Source organism: Hermetia illucens, chromosome 1, assembly GCF_905115235.1.
Source record: "Hermetia illucens chromosome 1, iHerIll2.2.curated.20191125, whole genome shotgun sequence".
Lineage (NCBI taxonomy): Eukaryota > Metazoa > Arthropoda > Insecta > Diptera > Stratiomyidae > Hermetia > Hermetia illucens.
This window is the reverse complement of record NC_051849.1, coordinates 29,848,808-29,869,605: the sequence shown is the minus strand read 5'-3', so window position 1 is coordinate 29,869,605 and position 20,798 is coordinate 29,848,808. Positions and strand designations below refer to the sequence as shown.

The 20,798-nt window shown below is 39.8% G+C and overlaps 1 protein-coding gene across 2 annotated transcripts; it reads left to right on the top strand.

Moving 5' to 3' along the window:
- The first annotated feature begins 1,220 nt into the window (after positions 1–1,220).
- On the top strand, positions 1,221–19,896 carry LOC119648387 (RNA-binding protein spenito). 2 transcript variants are annotated; one of them, XM_038050127.1, is made up of 3 exons: positions 1,221–1,397; positions 9,669–12,056; positions 17,972–19,896. In XM_038050127.1, the coding sequence occupies exon 2, from the start codon at positions 9,803–9,805 to the stop codon at positions 12,050–12,052; it is 2,250 nt and encodes a 749-aa protein (XP_037906055.1). In that variant the 5' UTR covers positions 1,221–1,397; positions 9,669–9,802; the 3' UTR covers positions 12,053–12,056; positions 17,972–19,896. The 2 variants fall into 2 exon arrangements, with proteins under 2 accessions (XP_037906055.1, XP_037906063.1); XM_038050135.1 differs by having other exon boundaries at positions 1,221–1,406.
- The last annotated feature ends 902 nt before the right edge of the window (positions 19,897–20,798 follow it).

Genomic DNA, 20,798 nt, shown 5'->3' with positions numbered 1-20,798 from the left:
GGCATGTATTGTGGAGCCTAATTAATAGAAGGAGGGACCTTAATTTAGGGGAGAAGTTAATATTTACAGATATCACATATTACACAGGCTAATCAATGTTGATTAACTTAATCTAGAGTAGGTAAAGAAAAATAATAGAAGGTGATCTTCACCTGCGCGGGGATTGACTGCTGGAACATTGGCCCTACACGGTCAGCTTCTGTGAAAGTCCGAGGAGGGGCTTTGATAAAAGGAGCGGATGAAGGAGGGTAGAAAGTGATGGTGGAGAGTAGAATTACTGTTCGAGAGGAGAGCCAGCCCTGATACATAGTACCCCTGCTCGCGTTATAAGGCATTGTGCTTAGCGAGATTTTTTTTCAGTGGGTTAGAGTGGCAGCCACATCTTCAGTCTGTTGCCCGACAATTTGATCATATGCGGAATTATCGGGCAAACCCCGGAGAGGTCGTACAGGATAGAATTTTTGTGAAATTTTAGGTTTGGCCTTCTGTATTTGGCGGTGCATTTCATAAGTATCGTGCTTTCAAAGCGTTGGAAGGCTTCTGCTACGTTAGGTGACATGGTAGAGCCCATGCTGGGAAACCATAGGCCAGGATTGAACGAATAAGAGTTTTGTATAAAAGGGTTTTGGTGGCAGGGAACAGGGCTCGAGCTGAGAGGAGGTTTTTAAGGCAGCTGAGGCCTTAGAAGCATTGGCAATAGCAGATCTGACGTGAGGGTTGGATTTAAGTTTGTTGTTGAAAGAGATTCCCAGGTTTGGTTTCGGCTTGACAATTCGTAAATGAAGGTTTTTCCTTTCTGGCACTGTGCGCCAGTGGCATTTTTCGCTCAAATTAATAATCATAAATTTGAACATAGTTTATTTATCATTAAAATTTGATTTTGAATTATAAAAATCGATTTTTTTAAACCTCTAGCACTAAATTCCTTAAATTTCTGCTGTTTGGTTTCTGATGGCTGGACTATTTTGTCATTTCGATAAGATGATAGATGCGCGTAAAAAATATTTTAAGGAATAAACTTTGTTGATTTTGGGAATAATATTTATTAATTCTTTACATGAAAATCGACATAATGATGTGGGATTTACCTAATAAAAAAAAATTCGTCACTATTTTTCTGCGCGCGCAAGTTTCTTAAAGACCGAGCGCCACCTTCTAGTGAAAATGTAATTCACCACAGCCAATTCACACCATTCACACGTCATTTTCCCACTACCCCTATTTCACGGCGAGTAAGGAGATTTCTCTGGATGGTATCGCCATTTTTTACGTCGCTTGGATTTTCGGAGATTTCGTAGTGCAGTTATTTTATCGGAAATATTGAATAAAAACGTGATGTTTTAATGTTAAAGCTACAGAGAACCGACTGGCTTCCATAATTCAGTGGAATTTCAATGGTGAGAGAAGTAATAAAGTTATTTTATTAGTTTAAAAGTTGTAGTTCGTAGATCATTCGGAGGGCCTTTGGCTGCCATTGTACTCTTGTTCGGGTGGTTCTAAATGAATAATTGTGAGGTGCTTCGTACGCCCTTATTATTTGTCATGGAGCGCCATTTTGTGGAATGTTCGGAAAAATTCATCTTGAGAAGTCCAGTTTAGGTAAAAAGAGTTATGCTCGTAGTAAAATGTTGCGAGAGTACTGTCCCAGCCGAAATTCGTATCGAAAGGGCAGAGTTTGTGGTGGAAGCCTTTCTAGTGGATTAGGTGCAAAATGAAGTGTTTGAATGGCGGAAAGAACGAAATCTGCCTCCTGCCCATAGTCAAAGTGCAAGCTTGTTCTAGCCCTTGTTTCAGTACATACTTCATCGGGGTCAATGGTTTATTTGTGAATTTTGTGTAATAATTCTTTGGGGAGCGTTGACCCTTGCGTTAGTATAATTTAATCTGATCTAATGGAAAATGACTAAAACCATTCCAAGGATTAGTCATGGTTGATAACGCTTGACAACTGCGGATTGCAAACAATTAGTGTTTACACTTGATAAAAACAAGCGAATGAATGTTCGGCATTGATAAATGGAACCGAGTGCACTTTGGGGTCACATTGCAGCCAGTAATGTTCCAATCTGGAAATCTCCGATGCGTTATTCCCTGCTATCTGTGACCTTTCCTACTTTTGGTTTGGAAATAGCCGGGAATCATTTTTTGCCAACAAATTGAAAAAAATGAAATCCCCTAACATCCACAATTTCTCCATTCATTTGAGATAACTTTCTTCTGTTTAATTGACACAGAATAATGTTCGGTACAGATGGCTGCAAAAGATGTACTTGAATTTTTCGTTGCCTGTCATACCCTCTATGATTTTTAGGTCGCATAAATCAGTGATTTGATTCCAAACGGAGAGTTATATACGCAAAACTTAGCCTCATCGGGGACATAACAGTAAAGTGCGGGATGCAGCACTATTCATTCATAAATGACTGGCGACGTTGAACTCTGTTTGTTTTTCCGATTTCCGCCATGGCAACTGACCCTAGAAATTGCCTCAAGGTAGAAAACATCAAAAATAAAAATTGGGTCAGGAGTTTCCTTCATTATTTTTACCTTTAAGTTCCTTTTTAAGGTTTTGTGTAAACACATTAAACTTATTAAAGTCGCTCTGTCTGTCCGTCACACGTAGTTTTCTTGGAGACCGTTGTAGCGATTGACAAATTTGGTAGAAAGGTGGGATCTGTGAACGCTTATGCATATAGTGAATTACATCCTTTTACGTCGAATTTAAGGGGGGTCCCCATACATGCAAAAGGGGGGTGTAACTTTTTTTAATCAAATATAGGCATGTGGGTTATCAAATTAAAAGCCTCGGTCAGTACTTTTCGAAGCCGGCCTTAGTTTTGACATTTGTTGAAAAGGTGGGGAATGCGGGGGATTGAAACTGATCATTTCTTTAACGAATCCATTCTCAGAAACTGCTTAACCGAAAAATCTGAAAAAAATCAAGAGGCTGCCACTGTATGGTGCCTAGGCTCCAAAATACCCTCCATACCGATACCTGTTCAAATAAAGTTAATAATAGTACATTACTATAATTTTCAGTAATTGACAGGAGAACTCCCTTTGGGTTCACTCTAGGATCACGAATTTTTGCAGCAATGTAGGCTGTAGCATAGAGCATAATCCTGCCAACTTCGGTGAAAATCGCACCAACAGTAGCAAAGTTATACTAGGTCAAAGCTAACGCGTCTCTGCAAATTCAAGACTATGAATGTCAACATCACTTGAAAGTGGATATTTTCACATAAAACAGGGTGCGGTAGCATAACTTCCTTTTTTCAAAACTCAATAAAAACTATTGTATGCATCGGAAAATATTTATTTTTTATAATGTAGGCATATTGCAAAGGCTTTTGATGCAATTCTCGAGGGTTGGTGTCAGCCCCTTAGCGCATGTTTTGTTTGTTAACCGACCCATACAAATGAAAATGGGCTTCATCGCTAAAAAAACAATAGCACCCTCGGGAACGACATCAAGAAGAAGCTCACACGCGTTCATTCGAGAATTGAAGTCACGTTCTGAAAGTTCCTGCACTATCGCCATCTTATAGGGATGAAAATGAAGATCATCACGAAGAATTCTTCCCACAGAACGATCGAATAGTCCAAGGGCAGATGCGTGTTTGCGCGCAGAACGCCGTGGCGATCGCAACATTGACGCTCTCACTGCTTCAATGTTCTCAGGTGATCTAACGAGTTGAGGGACTCCAATTCTACCTTTTGTCGCACTTGCAGTTTGTCTGAATGTAGTGGCCCATGTAACAATTAATTTGCGGTCTGGGACGGGAGACAACGGGGCTAAATTAAAGCGATTCCGAAATGCACGCTGTGTTGCAATAACCGAACATCCGCTTGAAAAGTAAATCTCAGCGGCAAAGGCACGCTCCTCACTATTCCAACGCATGATGGCGACTGAACCGTGTCGGGACAAAACTTTACAGTATCCCCTCTTGAACGAGACCACTAGCGCTCCGCTATGACATCAACTAACTGAGTGGCGCGCATTTTAAAAAAGGAAGTTATGCTGCCGCACCCTGTATATGCAAGTGTCCGAATAGCTCAGTGGTTAGAGCACTAGGCTGTCATACGGAAGGTCGCGGTTCAAATCTCACTGGTGGCAGTGGAATTTGCATCGTGATTTGACGTCGGATCCCAGTCGACTCAGCTGTGAATGAGTACCTGAGTCAAATCAGGGTAATAATCTCGGGCGAGCGCAATGCTGACCACATTGCCTCCTACAGTCTACTGTAGTGTACCGTTACGGTCTTGAATGAAGTGCTCTAACACACTTGAAGGCCCTGATCCAATATGGATTGTTGCGCCAACGATTATTATTATTATTATATGCATATACAGTCCGTTACATAAGAGCGTGGTCACTGTTAAATAATAACAATTGATTTTTCGAAAATTCGCAAATTTATTGATAATTTGGTCGTCAATACTCAATGCAAATACTTCAGTAGCAAGTCCAATCTCCTGCATTGTCAATTATGGCCTGGCACCGTCGGGGCATACTTTCCACTAGTTTTTCTGCATATTCTACCGGAAAAGACCTCCAAATTTTCCGAATTTGTCGAGAAAGTTGATCTAAATTACATGGCTTGCGTCTGCGAAGCTGCATCTTCATCAGAGCCCACACATTTTCTATGGGATTTGCATCCGGTGACTGAGATGGCCAATCTAAAGTGACAACTCCGTTTTGCGCCTTCCACTCGCTACACGCTCGACTCCGATGTTTCAGATCGTTGTCCTCTTGAAGGATCCAGCTTTCATTTTTCTTGATATACCATTGCTTAGCAGATGGTAACAAAGCCTTTTGATATATTTTATTCATTTTTTCGGCATTTAAATTCTCGCTAAATAAGAACAAAGTACCGAAACCTTTGTTTGAGAAGCACCCCCAAACATGGACCTTGACGGGGTGTTTAACAGTCCATTGAAGCATCCTACTGGTGCAGGTTGTCCAGGCGTGTTTGATGCTCGGAAATGCCCAGAAGGAGGATTCATCAGAAAAAATTGTGTTGCTCCAATCGTGGTCCAAGTTTTCCTTCGCCCATTCCACTCGTTTTTCAACGTGTTTTGCACTCAACATTGGTTTTTCCAAAGTACTGCGATATTTCAGTTTATTGGCAAGCAAGTGCCTGCGAAGCGTTCCGTAAGATATGTCAACACCTTTTGCTTTCAATTTCACAGCAGCTCCACGTAAAGTCAAAGTTGGATTTTTCGAGAACAATGCGAGAATCTTTTTTTCGTCTTTTTTTGAGACTTTGCTTGCACTTCTGCGATCAGGAAAATTATCAACTTTACCGACCTTTTTATAGCGATTTATCCACTTGCTAACGAACTGCTTCGACTTTCCCATATATTTCGCAGCAGCAGTTTGCGTTAATTTGGGTCCTTTTTCATGCAAACATAGAAAAATTGCCTCAAAGCGAGAGGCGTAAACAGCACTCATTTCGAAAAACCACTCAATTGAAGACTAAATTTGACAGAGAGCTGACTTTTTACAAAAAGCATGAAGGACTGAGGTGCCCTCTATGTCATAGAAAAAGAAACAGGACGCTCTGATTTTTTATCTACGTGTAACAGTGACCATGCTCTTATGTAACAGACTGTATATCTATATATCATCTCTTTATAAAAGAAATACACAATACCTGTCATACCTGAAGCGTTTAGCTTCCGGTTTCCCGACTTGTTTATCAGTTGTAGGTTAAATTCCTCGCATTTGCTAATAATATTAAACTCGGATTCTGAAGCGTATGAGCTTGACTATTATCAAATTCCATCAAATGATTTATTTAAATCGCTTTCTAAAAACTAGAGGGCAATGGAATTTTTACCAAGGGGCACGGAGCTGTCATGCGCTCCTCACATCTTCTTGTTTCTCTTCAGTCTTTGTCCCGTCACAAGTGGGGCCGGCTCGTTGTGATCGGTTTCGCTATTTTATTTTATCAAATGCCTGATTCGTGATGCAATTTTGAGGCTTTTAAATGCCCATCCAGCATATCAAGCCGCCGTTGTTTCGGCCGGTCTTTTGGTCGCTTACCATTGACTTTTATGTTCAGAGCATTCTTGGTAAGTGAATTCTCGTTAACGTGAATTACGTGACCACAGCATCGAAGTTTGTGTACACCAATTAGGGAAGGCGAGGATCGTTCGGTGATTGTAAATATCCTGTTCTTCCGAATAGAGCAATTGCAGGCCTATACCCATTAGTGTCAAATCTCTCTCCAAATTGTCTTCTACTTGCGGATACAATTTTTGAATATCAAGTAGGAATTTCACGATTTGAAAACCTAGATCATCCTAGATCCGGAATATTCTACGATATTTCATGGAAAAAGTTTATTTTGGTTCTGAAATCATGGATGGTATGCTTGACCACTTTCTGTTGATTTGCGATATCGTAGCATAGCAGGATGTTGGTTGATCAACTTACTTCCGGATGTATGGTCACAGTTTTCGCCTGTATTCCATGCAACATAGTAATTGGATCGGTAATATGGCCCCGATTGATTTTTTTCTTTTGTGAGGAACGTTTTATGAATCTAGACCATTTTATTTGACGGCAAATCAAATAATAATTACGAGGATTTCACGTACTCCATAGTCCTTTCGAAGAAAGTTTCGTTTGCTGGATAAATGTCCTTATCGCAACATGATTTTGAAGAACACCTCCATACTCTGCGGGGTCGCACCAAGTAGGTGTCTTTGACTCTCGTGAAAAAATCAACCCAATTTTCTCGAGTGTCCATCACGCGTAATCAATTTTCCAAAAGAAGTGAAAAAAGATTTTTTTTTATTCAAAATGTAATTGAAAATGCATTCCAGACAGTTTGGGAATATCTTAAAATTTAATAAACAGACGAAATGAATACTTTGCCGAAACAGTTGGGATTGGAAATGTGCCATGAAAATGATAAAATAATGCAATAGAGGACAAATTTGGTACTTCGAAAATGGTCAAATGTTGGATATACAAGAATATATTTAGGAATATTTGAATTCGTCTTCATTCGCTAGCAAAAATTAGCCAACCTTCAAAGCTCCTCCCTCCCTTGACCACACCTGTTTGCGGCCTATATGTCATTCATACAGTTTTTTCCGATATTATAACTTTTTTTATTAGAATCCATCACCGAATCGTTAAACGTAATATTTTTCATGACTGGCGAAAATCGAAAATTTTAACCTTCGATATCTCGAAAAATAAGCGTCACTGATACACCTTGTGAACTACTATTTTGAAATTACTAATTGTTTTCCTAAAGATTGTCTGCTATCAGGCTATACAGCGAGTCGAAGCAGAGCTGAGTAGTAAGGAGGTTAGGGGACGGCTGTAGTCCCATTTTTTGTATAAAAATCGCAAAATAGAAGCGATTTTAGATTTAAGGATTTTTCTTCTCACATTCATTACTTGACAGAAATGTGTGACAGAAGAAGGACCTGCCTTTATTGGTGAAAAATGTAGGTATTGACCTGCCACCTCGTTTGGATTTATTTTCATTCAAGGAGTTTGATAGAGGAGAAAACGGGGATAACAAAAATCATCATTCCGCGCATATTGCTTGAAGATTTGAAGAAGAGAAAAGTGTGCGCGAGTTTTGTGTTAACTGTCGAACAAAAGGAACTATACCTCATCATCATCATCAACAGTGCAACAACCGATATCCGGTCTATGTCTATAAGGAACTCCAGACATCCCGCGTCAAGGTCCACCAATTCTGTATCCCTAAAAGCTGTCTGGCGTCCTGACCTACGCTATCGCTCCATTTTAAGCAGGGTCTTCCTCGTCTTCTTTTTCTACCATAGATATTGCCCTTACAGACTTTCCGGGTGGGATCATCTTCATCCATACGGATTAAGTGACCCGCCCACCATAACCTATCGAGCCGGATTTTATCCACAACCGGACGGTCATGGTGTCGCTCATAGATTTGGTCGTTCTGTAGGCTACGGAATCGTCCATTCTCATGTAGGGGCCAAAAACTATACTTCGCTCACGACAAAGATCTGCTTGAAATAGCCCACATTTTTGGACTCGACAATAACGGATGACGACAGCTGGTGTTTCGATTATAATCCGGAAACAAAGCGTCAGAGCGCAGAATGATGTGGTCCGAGCAGGACGCGTTCAAAAAAATTTCGGTTTGAAAAGTCAAAATTGAAGACAATGCTCATTATTTTTTTCGTTAGCAAAGGGATCATTCATCACGAATTTGTTCCGAAAGATCAGACTGTCAATGAGTTTTACAAACAAGTTTTGGACCGTTTGTGCAAACGTATCGCACGTGTGACGTCAGAATTATGGAAAGACCGTAACTTTTTCCTTCTCCATGATAATGTCCCCCCATCAGTTTTTGACTAAAAAAGGTGTAAGTCAGCTGAGCCATCTCCCTAATCTAAGGATTTGAGCCCCCCAGATTATTTAGCCTTTCCAAGGTTGAAATTGGAGATGAAGGTAACCCATTAAGCCACGATTGAGAACATCCAAAAATCTGTAACGGCCAAGTTGAAAGAGTTCCAGTTTCTGAGTTTAAGAAAGCGATGGATAAGCTACAATATTGTGCCAATGAGTGATATTTTGAATAGAAATTATCCTCCAATTTTTTGCATTTTTAAAAATTGTTTTCAAAGCGTTGTCTTAAAACTCCTGGGATGCACCTTGCAGTAAGATCCATTTGCAAGCTTCTTTAGGTGCAAGTGAATACTTTTTTGATTGATCTTATATGTTTCTGCAATGTCTCGGCTCGTGCAACATGAGTTTGACTTTATCGCTGACAAAATTTTGGCGTTATCAATCTTGATGAGCCTTGTTGAATGAGGAGCATCTTTAATATAAAAATTTCTGGTGTGGAATTTCTTAAACTAGTTTTCGCACTTGCATATTTGGAGCATTGTCAGTCAGTCATACGACAGAAGTAAAAAAGTAAAATATGGTGAAAATACAGTTTAGTCTTGCATTTTCAACTTGTTTTAAAATCTCTAAGTCCAACTAAATTGCTGGGCCCTTTTTTCGAAACAGTGAAGCTTAAATCGCCAGGTGTCAAACGACATTTGACAAATATATATACGACGGACTCCACTCGTGGTAAAACTCTAGCAAAACCATCTGTTGCAAAAAGTGTGGCCTGGAAACTATGTCCTAACAAATTCAGTGCCGGCTTCATTAGTCATTTCTATCTTCTAAGTTTTATCCTTCGAAGGTAATCTGTGAACTCTGCTCTTAGGGAGGGATTGATTTATTCGCCTCGGCAAATAACTTGAAAGGTATATAGAACTGTAATATTATACTTTTATTTTTCCTCTAGCCGACCCCGCTTGTGAACGGGATAAAAACTGAAGAAAAAGAAGAATTTTCCTGATAGTCTCTAAAGGATATTTTATGATTCGTTTGCTTGTAATTTTGTAGCATATGTTGCCAAAGTAATCCCTGACCATAATGGCGAATGCCTTTCAATCGAATCAATTTGAAGTACGCAAGGCTCTCTATACTCTAAAAATAATTTTCTCTACATTAATCAACCTTGCAGCTTGATTCCCAGTCGCGCGACATAGGAAAATGGTGTCTATGCTGCTCTGTGTGATTCGAGTTTCTCTTCTATTGAATAAATAAAAAATATGATATAATATTAATAATATTAATATTCTTTTCTTATTTTCAGGAAAGGAACCCTTTCCACTGGTTTTACATATATTTGAAATAAGAACTAACAAGAGGAGATTATTTGGTGGTTTTGAAACGATTGCATTTATGAGACTTCTGTTTGCATCTCCGACAAACGCTCTGAAATAGCTCATGAGTAGTATTCGGGAGGCCGAACTAGATCGCATTACTGTCAAGATTCATAATATGAAACGTAGCGCATCGCGCGACTCACCAAGGTTAAAAAGAAGAGGTAGCATGGGCCGATACGACGATAGTTCTGATGAACGTGTAACACCCGATCGGGTGCGAAGACGTGTAGCACGCTCGCCAAGTCCAAGGGCACGTTATATTTCACCACACCGAGATGAATATGCTCGCGTTCCTGTAGAAAGGCATCACACGTATAAGGTTTTATGTGTTAGCGCATTACCGCCGAAAGCATCCGACGACTTTATCAAGGAAACACTTTACCGAGAATATAAAAAATTTGGTGACTTCAGCATTCGTATTTCGCATGAATTGGAGGAAAGAGTGGCGTACGTATGTTTCCGTACGCCGGATGATGCACGTGAAGCGAAACATCATAAACCCAGATTGATTTTGTACGATAAAGTAGTTCTCGTTGAACCGGTGTACGAGGCTACTGCACGTAATGATTACAGGCCTAGGCCTAGATCAATTACCCCTCCGCCAGAATATGATCGACACTACTACGCTCGTTCTCCAGGGCCAGAGAGACGACGACCGATTGACCCGTATGATAGATACCCACCACCGGTGGCGATGCATCATGCACGAGATTTCCGTCCAGTTGCACATCACGATTACTTGATGCCACGCGGGCCACCAATACATCATGTCCCACCACCCCATATGCATCCTCCGCCACATCATCACTATGCTCCACGCCACATGCTTCCGCGACCACATATTCCGTATGAGAAGCCAGAGAACAAGAAGGACAAGTTTCCCAACTACCTTCATCATGTTCAACCAGAGGATGATCCTCTTGCAACTAGAACACTGTTTGCCGGTAACCTGGAAATCAACATTTCGGATGAAGAATTGCGACGAATTTTCGGAAAATATGGAATGGTTGAAGATATCGACATTAAACGCCCACCTCCTGGTACAGGTAATGCTTTTGCTTTCGTGCGATATCAGAACTTGGACATGGCTCATCGAGCAAAAGTTGAATTGTCTGGTCAGTACATTGGAAAGTTCCAATGTAAGATTGGTTATGGTAAGGCCACTCCCACGACCCGTGTTTGGGTGGGAGGCTTAGGAGCGTGGACGTCAGTGACACAACTTGAACGAGAATTTGACCGATTTGGAGCCATCAAAAAGATAGAATACCAGAAGGGCGATTCTTGCGCATATGTTCTTTACGAATCTATTGAAGCAGCGACAAGTGCTGTTAAGGAGATGCGAGGCTTCCCATTGGGTGGTCCAGACAGGCGTTTACGCACAGACTTCTCAGATGTAACTCCTGCTCCGCCATATAGGCCAAAAACAGCTCCTCCATATGAAGAAAGTTTGGAATATCGTCGTGCTGAATACGACTACCCTGAACATCATTACGATGAATATGGTTACCCACCACGTGGGGCAGCTCCATATCGTGGTGGTGGAAGGGGAGGTTTCCGTGGACGCGGAGGTAGCAGTTATCGTGGCGGATACAATAATGATTCTCATCGTGCTCCAGGCAGCGGACCGGAGGAAGAATGGCGTCGCCCTGGTCATGAGGGTGAATATGATCGACGTAGATCTGGATCACGAGAACCTGGAGTTGATCGATCTCGATCACGGTCGCCTCGTCGTCGCAGTCCTGATTCGGACTCAGATTCATCATCTCGTCGCAATGGAATGTTGAGTTCGGCACGAACACTCTCCGATATTGCGCGCAAGAGTGCGACTCTTTGGCAAGGGGCCCTTATTTTGAAAAGCTCACTTTTCCCTGCCAAATTCCATTTAACGGACGGCGATATAGATATAATTGATTCACTCATGAAAGATGAAGATGGTAAAAATCATCTTCGTATTACACAGCGTCTGCGCTTGGATCCACCTAAATTAGATGATGTACAAAAACGTATCACGTCTTCTTCATCGCATGCAATTTTCCTTGGTATGGCTGGCTCCACATCAGCAATAACAGCTGAAGATAGTGGAGTGCAGACTCGGCCGCTACGTAACTTGGTGTCGTATTTGAAACAGAAGGAGGCTGCCGGTGTAATTTCATTGCTTAACAAGGAGACAGAAGTTACCGGTGTACTATATGCATTCCCGCCGTGTGAATTTTCAGCCGACCTTTTGAAACGGACGTGTCATAATATCACTGAGGAAGGACTGAAAGAGGATCATTTGGTGATTGTTGTTGTACGAGGGGGGACAGCATAAATAGGTTTGTATATTTTCAATTGAAAATTTATTCAATTTATCTGATTTCCTCATGTAGTTGTCATAGTTTTGAAATATTTTAATCCTTTTTCTCTGTTTAACGTTACGATTGCGCCCGTGTATCTTATAATCTGTGGAGGTGCCCGACCTAATATTTCTTACGTTAATTCATTTAAAACAGCAATTTCTTCAACGGACATTCTTGTTGTTCTTTTCCTATTCAATTTTATGCTTATGTGGAGTCCTGATAGCTAGACTAACATTCATCACCAAAGTTTCTGAGGTTCTCTAATATACTTTTCTTCAACAATATAGACCTCTACATCTATCTTTTGTTGGACCTGTCTCAGCTGTGGAGACGTGATTGTTGTGTGTTGTGTTGAGTGTTGTATTGTTTGACAGTACCACCGCACATACTAATTTTTTGTCTAGTATACCTAACCAGTATTTTTAGGAACTGCGATAAAAAAGGTGTCATTGTGCTGAGTATCTGTGGCCAACACTGATATTTCCTTAGCTTTTTTAATTTTAGTTGAATTAACCATAACAAATTCCAAATGTTTTACCTTAATATCGGTATTTAACTATTAATTATTGGCCAATTTTGCTTAATTGATTTTATTTGTTTTATTGCGTAAGATTCCTTAAACAATAATGAAAGACTAATGTTGTGAGCACGTGGTAGGGAAAATCGGTTAGTGTTACACGCCTTATATACAATTGGAAGCAATTTTCATTTTATATTTAAGCATTGTGACAAAAAATCGAGCCCGAGGATTCTTATTTTAGATAATGACATTTTTATCGAAAGAAAATGATGAATGAGCTCAGCTAAAGTGATCCCTTTAACACACGCACTTCAGTGCTAACTAGGCTCTGGAATATACGAGGGTGTTTTGATTACTTTAGCTTCTCTTACGGTTTGTATAAGATAACGTGATACATAGAGAAACTGCGAAAAATAACAAGTGGCTTTGATGGCGTCCCGATGCTCAAATCAAATTTATTGTTTTATGCCTCTTTATTATGCTAACGAGCTAATTTCCTTTCTGTTACTGAGGAAAAGGACAGGGGGAACGGTTTCGTTCCTATCAGGCCTAAGCTGAACAAAAAATTACAAATGTTGTAATCGATCGAGCCGAGTTGAAGCGCTTCTAAACAGGAAAAGGCTAAAGAAAAAGATGATTACGTCTCCAAAATGAACTGGCTTTATCAAGTGAAAGTACGAAATAATTATTTACAAAAAAAAATAATAAATAAATAAAATAAAAATTATAAAAATTATGCGAAAACATTTGGTAGAACCAAACTGGTGGAGTAAACCTTTTTTTTTATGACAAGACACCATTTCCATTTATCGTATAATTAACAGCGGGTTCGGATATTCCAAAGGATATTTATAATGGACAATAAACAACAATAAGCTTTTTAAAATGGATGGAAAGGATGAAAGTTCTAGGTACCTGAATTTCTGATATTTGTAGGGAAGCTCCCAATACTATTGTTTTCACCCCTGAATTATACTATTTAGAACAGTCGTGTGCAGCAGCTGGCGTGCATTGACCATTTCGCCGTGGGAATCCTATGCGTCTAAGATCATACTTGACAGACGCTATCGGCACCTCATATTGCATTAGCAAAATGGTCGAATTGTTGTGGATTGTTTTATTTTCCTTTTGTATGGGCGTTCCATCCATCCTTCCCATCGTCTTAAGTGGGATATAGATGTGATGGCCGAAAATTAAGATCTATAATAATCTATACCACGCAATTCAATATCGAAGTAGAAACGAATGAAAAAAATCAGTCAAAAAAATATGGTGCAAATAGACAATTCGGGACGTATTTAACACAAAAGACGATTCCAAGTCATTTCCAATGATCCCACGATTCAAGAAGTTTCGATCAGCAAAGTAGAACCAAGGGGGAGGAGATCGTCTAATCTAAAATTACCCGGAAAATCAGGAAACTGGATGTGCTTATTCGAGGCTTAAAAAAAATAATTTAATCTAGAAAATTGACATAGATAAGCTGCAGATCCTAGTGAATGGGAAACTTACTAAACTAGCATTATGAGTGCTATGGGTAGGGCATCCGGCGCAGCTCTTCATGCACCACTCAATTTGCAACCCTTGGATATTTAGTCATTACCTTGAAACATCATAACTGATAAACAGAACGGTGAACACAAAATGATTTTTTTTATTTGTCGAAATAAATTTTAGCGTTGGTTTTGACTCCAGGATTGCTGAAATGGAGGAGAATCCAAGAGACTCCCCACAAACTTATCACGGACGTGACATGGTGGCCTCGTTGAAATCGTGGGGCTGTCTTTGACGTCATATGATGACCCAGCGAATACCCGAATGTTCCGCTTGTATTTTTGTTCAATAGTAAACAATTTTTCGTTTGTGAACAAGATTTTTTTAAATAAACTTTTACCGTACGCCCTCAGTAGCTTTTTCGATTCTGAGGCGCTTCAATCGTGGAGTACTCAAGTAAATCGTTTGCAAGCTTCTGGTCTCAGGTCTTTGCGCAGAATGCGAGAGACTGTTTGTGGTGCTACTTTCATGCTAGACACTATGATTTTCTGCTTATGCGAAGGGTTCCGGTTAATTCTCGATCGCACCGCTTCAACCATCTTTTCCGTACGAGCAGATCGGGGCTACTGGTTCTAGGCTTTTCAACAACATCGCCTGTTTATTCGTAACGTTGCTTAACACGAAAAATCAGCAATTTGTTCACTTTAAGGGGCCGTAGCAAGCAGTATATCTTAGCGACGTTGTATCCTACCTTCAACAAACCGACAATAGTTACGTGAACGTGATACTCGTTTCGTTCCATCGTGTCGATTGCAATTTTTCGCGGTCGCCGAACGCGATAGTTAAGCAGCATTGAAGGCCTTGAATAGTCTCCTCGAAAATCAATTAGGAATGGAAAGTTCACTCAACAAATTTTTATTTCTCACAAAGTATAATAATAAACCAAATCAATCGAAGAGGGAAACATAAAGCTTTCAAACGAAAAAAATCAAAATGGCCGCCCCTAGCAGATATACAGGCCCGACATTTGTGAGACCATGCATCGATCGCTTCACGTACGGTATGAAGCGGCATTTCTCGACCTGCACGCACGATGCTGGCCTTCAAACTCTCCAAATCGGTGTACGTTCCATCGCAAGCAGTCTGCTCTAACTTAGTCCAGAGGATTCAAATCTGGGCTGCCTGAGGACCATTCATCCGCCGTTATGAAGGCAGGAACATGCGCCGCTAACCACTGTGGAATCATCTTGGCTTTGTGAGCGGGGGCCGAGTCCTGCTGGAAGCATCACGGCTTTCCAGCGAATAGAGATTCACTCAATGGCTCGACTACATCCTCTAACATCTTTTCGTATACGCATTGGTTTTGACACCGGCCTCGCAGAAATGAATATCAGTTACTCCGTGATATGAGACGCCCCACCATACCATGTCAGAAGTTGGATGGTGACGATGTTGGACTCGCGGAGCATTTTTTTTTTTTGCTTTGTGAGCATATACTCGATCATTTTGTCGGTTGAATTTTTCTTCGATGGTGAAAATTTTTTTGTCAGAAAATAGAATTTTGCGATATTTTTTATCGGGAAATCGTTGTAGAAGGGCAGCACACCGAGTTCGCCGTATTTCCTCCAATTTTCGCGTTAACATATGGTTATCGCATCGCCAGCAGTGAGACCGAGATCTTCTCGTAAAATACGAATCATACTTCGAGTTGAAACGCCCATTTCCGTCCACATTCGTTTCTGCTTGCGGAGGATTGCGGCGAACGCACTCACACACAGCATGCACGATATTCGGGCGACGTGCCTAAAACTACAGCTAATGTCCTAAACCGAATCGTTCGTTTACCGGCAGGTGTTTTCAACAAACTATGAATCTTTTTCGACGTATTCCCACATTGATAATGCAACCCAATAATCTCGATTCTTTTTTTGTAGTTACTTCATTCTGTTGTCGTTCACGCGCTACTGACCTTCGGAACCTGAAAGTCTGAGTGAAGTGGGGTATGGTTAGGTACTCTCCGTGCACAATATTACCAGTTTCGGCGGCCTAACATTTCTCGCTATACGCATTGACTGACAGGACCTATGGCTATACTATGTATAATTAAATTCGGTACGGGGCACTACTCTGGGTAACTCGTCACTGTGATATAGAGGCAAATGAAATCTCGGATACCTTAGCAAAATAGGGTCCATTCTCTCCCAATGTCAGGATTGGAAGCAGCAGTTGGGTTCGTGCAAACGAGAATTCACTTGCCAAGATTGGTCTGAACATCGAAGTCGATGGTAAACGACCAAAAGGCAGACCTAAGCAACGGTGGGTTGATACGCTGGATGGGGATTTGAAAGCCTCGAGATTGCACCCAGATCAGGCATTCATCATCATCATCATCATCAACGGCGCAACAACCGGTATCCGGTCTAGGCCTGCCTTAATAAGGAACTCCAGACATCCCGGTTTTGCGCCGAGGTCCACCAATTCGATATCCCTAAAAGCTGTCTGGCGTCCTGGCCCACGCCATCGCTCCATCTTAGGCAGGGTCTGCCTCGTCTTCTTTTCCTACCATAGATATTGCCCTTATAGACTTTCCGGGTGGGATCATCTTCATCCATACGGATTAAGTGACCCGCCCACCGTAACCTATTGAGCCGGATTTTATCCACAACCGTACGGTCATGGTATCGCTCATAGATTTCGTCATTGTGTAGGCTACGGAATCGTCCATCCTCATGTAGGGGGCCAAAAATTCTTCGGAGGATTCTTCTCTCGAACGCGGCCAAGAGTTCGCAATTTTTCTTGCTAAGAACCCAAGTTTCCGAGGAATACATGAGGACTGGCAAGATCATAGTCTTGTACAGTAAGAGCTTTGACCCTATGGTGAGACGTTTCGAGCGGAACAGTCTTTGTAAGCTGAAGTAGGCTCTGTTGGCTGACAACAACCGTGCGCGGATTTCCTCATCGTAGTTGTTATCGGTTGTGATTTTCGACCCTAGATAGGAGAAATTGTCAACGGTCTCAAAGTTGTATTCCCCTATCCTTATTCTTGTTCGTGCTTGTGTTTGACCAGTGCGGTTTGATGTTGTTGGTTGATTCAGGCATTCGATAGAGTCAAATGGCGAAGCCGATCACGACGAGCCGACCCCGCTTGTGAACGGGACAAAGGCTGAAGAAAAAGAAGAGTTGGGTTCTCGGTAGATTTGGCTAATATTACTATCAAAAACTGTCTATAAAGACAAATGACATAGCATGTCGCTGGAGGTACTAACTTTTGTCTGTCAGGACTAAACATTGTGGATAATTCACTAGCTGGTCACATTTCTAGTATGATACGTGCATATGTAACGAGAGAGCTGAATCCACGGTGCACTGCCTATGTGAATGCTCCGCGCAACAACACATCCATTAATGGAGATCCTGTGTTGCATAAACGAATCTAGGATATTTCGTTAGCCGGGAAGGCCGAGCACAATGGACATTACGGCCTGAGCGCTCAGGGGCAAAGTTTCTCCTCCATCCTTCACACAAGCGGGATTAGTGAAAACTGAAGATAACTGCGAAATACTACTAAATTGGAAAAAAATGTCCTAAAACGTAACGATGTAAAGGCTTTGCAAGAATTCTGCTAACACAAATATTACTCAAAGTAGAAATGTATATATATATATTTTTAAGTTTTTCAAACCTGCTTCCATATTACTCTATTCAGAGAAAGTACAATTTATCGACAATACCCTTTCTTTTGCTTTGCATAGCAAAACCAAATTTTTATTTCCCCTAGTCCCTAAGTTTCTTATCTATGTTTCAAATGTGAATAAAAAGATCTTTTCGCTTACTCCGTTAGAGACGTTTCTAATCAGTTTTTCTTTTCCATTCACAGGTAACCAATAAATGCTGGTTGGGTGAAGTTTGGGGTCGACGGGTTTTTATAGTTCAATGTAGATCTGAAATGGTTCATAACCATGGTAGTTTCAATCCGCGTAAATTTTTATATTGCATTTTGCAATAAAAACCGGTCACTGTGAACGCAACTGAAAAAACGGGAACTATCCAGAAGGCGACGGAGAGAGGGATGTCTTGCGAGGATAATTAGTGTTTAGAAAGTATTTTTAACTTGAAATATGCTTCTTTCAATATTGAATGCTGAAGTTAAGGTATTTGACATATTTTACATTATTGCTAAAGATAATTTGGTTCAGTTTAACTTTATAAACAGTGTATAAGGAATAAGAAAATAGTTTATTACGATTGCGAATGAGAATGTACGAAATGTACAACGGCATCCATTATTGTAGAAGAACACCTGTTAATTATATCAACAATATGAAGTTCTAATTGAAAACTGTGAAAATTGCAAACATTGAAACATGAACGAATTGTGAGAGGTGAGGTGAGGTGTACCGACAAGAGAAAAATAGTTTTGGTAGTTGAAAAGTCAGCATTTCATAACTCAAAAGAAAAGAAGAATTTTCAAAGGTGTAACAGTTCCGTTTGGTTTACGTAATTTTGTTTTGTGATTTCTCGAGTCATCTATTGATTTCCACTAAATAACGGATTAAAATGTGCATAAATGAAGATTTGTATCAAGAAAACCGTAAATGTGAAGTTTGAAGAATTTAATTGAAAAAGTGTGACCACACAGTAGTGATGTTTTTAAAATTTCAAGTTTTTATTTGGTTTTTGTTTTAAATTCCTGACGGAGAGAAGACCAGTGTGTGAAAGTATATTGATTCGGTTTAACATGGTTTCGCCAGTTATTTAATTGAAGTTTTTAGTTGAATTTTGTTTTTGTTGTTTCTACAATCGAACGTTGCTGCGTGAGTTCAGAGTTTGTTTCAAATGCTACACATAAATAGAGGATTTTTGTCCGAATTATTTAGCAAGAAGTTTCGAAAATTGCTCCAAGTTCTGTGCAGTGTATTGACTTCCATTTTTCTCTAATATTACTTCTAACCGTTGAAATCCGAAGTGATGTACACGAAATCAATCTCCTGTTTGTGTTTTTTTCAGAGGAACAATCACCTCTTTGAAGTATTCCAACAAAAAGTTGAGCAAGAGATAAAATCGCGATTGTGTGTGACTTCCGCTGATGTTATAATACAAAGAACATGTGGTTCAAGTGCTAAATTAGTTTCATAAACTTTCATCAAGATTTTTGACCTTTTACGGTCGAACCAAATCTACAGAAGCATTTTATCATTCTTCACAAAAGTTTCCTATTGTGCATTGGTGAAATTCGTGTTGAGTTAACACAGAACAGAAGAAAATATAATGAAGTCAAAATTGAAGTAAGAGCGGCAAAATTAAGGTTTGGCTCTATTCAATTATAGTTTTGTTCACCTGCTTCTTGCTCGAATGCAACGAAACAATGGAACGATTAGAGAATATAATGTAGCATTTGTTGAAAAATGTTTATAATGAAATACGTTTACAAATGTTACCTTGTATTTTTGATAATCGTTTGTTACTTCTTGCTTAATCACACACTCATCGTCTTCACGTAGTTTTGTGGCACACCCTAGATTTTGCAAAGAATTTTCCGAAAAATAGTAAATACATATACGGTTTAATGACTCCTTTCTTCTACACCTCCCTTCGGTTTGTCAAAGTTCTGCTCGAAAAAAGTTTTAAAAATTCACTTAAACTTCAAAATGTTCAAATGAAGAAAAAAAGTTCAAGAATAGTTTTTGTTCTGTGAAAATGAAAAAGTAAAATTGTGAAGTTTTTTTTATTTAAAAAATCAGAAAGATGTGTTGCATAATAATGGATCGTAGTTTAAAAATAAACTATAGAAAATTAGTTAAATGAGTTTTTTTATTGTTACTTTTATCTAAAGTGAGTGATAAATGATGGTAGTTCGATTGGCTAATTTCAAGTTCGAATTCTCCCTGGGCTGTTAGTGTTGCTCATAGTTCGTCAAAATGTGGTTTCCTTAACGCAGTTGTGTGGTGAATGTGAAAAACAGACTTTTCAGCGATTTTCTACGCGTTGTAGTTATAGGCTGTGATAAAAGTGTCAACTTTCATTTTATGTTTATATTATTTTATATTCAATTTTTCACAGTTTAAATTATTTAAATATAGTTTCAATTCTATTTTATTTGACAATTATTTTCAAACATTTAAACTGTGCTTTTTTATAAAATGATACTTTTAGAACATTCAATAGAAGAACGATATTCTAAAGACTGCGACTATGCGTGAATGTAGAATGAATGTGACTGATTGGTGGTGCGGATTACCGGAAATGTCTTCTGCAGGCATATAAATTATAACATTTATTTGATATCCTGGGCAAGATAACATCCATTTTGTTCTGTTCATCGCCCTGTTTCCTGTTAAAATTGTTTCACTCTCTGATAAAATAAGTATAGACCTCTTCTTAATTACGAGGGTTGAGTCCAGCTGTTAGCAAGCTTCCCCGAATTATCTTAGTTAATACATTAGTTTTGACTGCTAAAAATGGTATATCGTTGCGTTTTTGGCGAAAACAATTCAATGCCCGCCACATTAAATTAACCCGGACCAGTGGCCTGGTTTTGTGTTTTATTTGGTTATCGTTTTCTTTCCAATTTTTTTAAAAAATCAGTTCTAATTCATTTTATGGACTTTTCGAATCGCTTAACAAACTTCTTGGCGAAAATCGGCGGTCTCGACTCAAAGAACTTGTCCATCCAAGCCATCCAATTCAACGTCACTGTTGAAAGA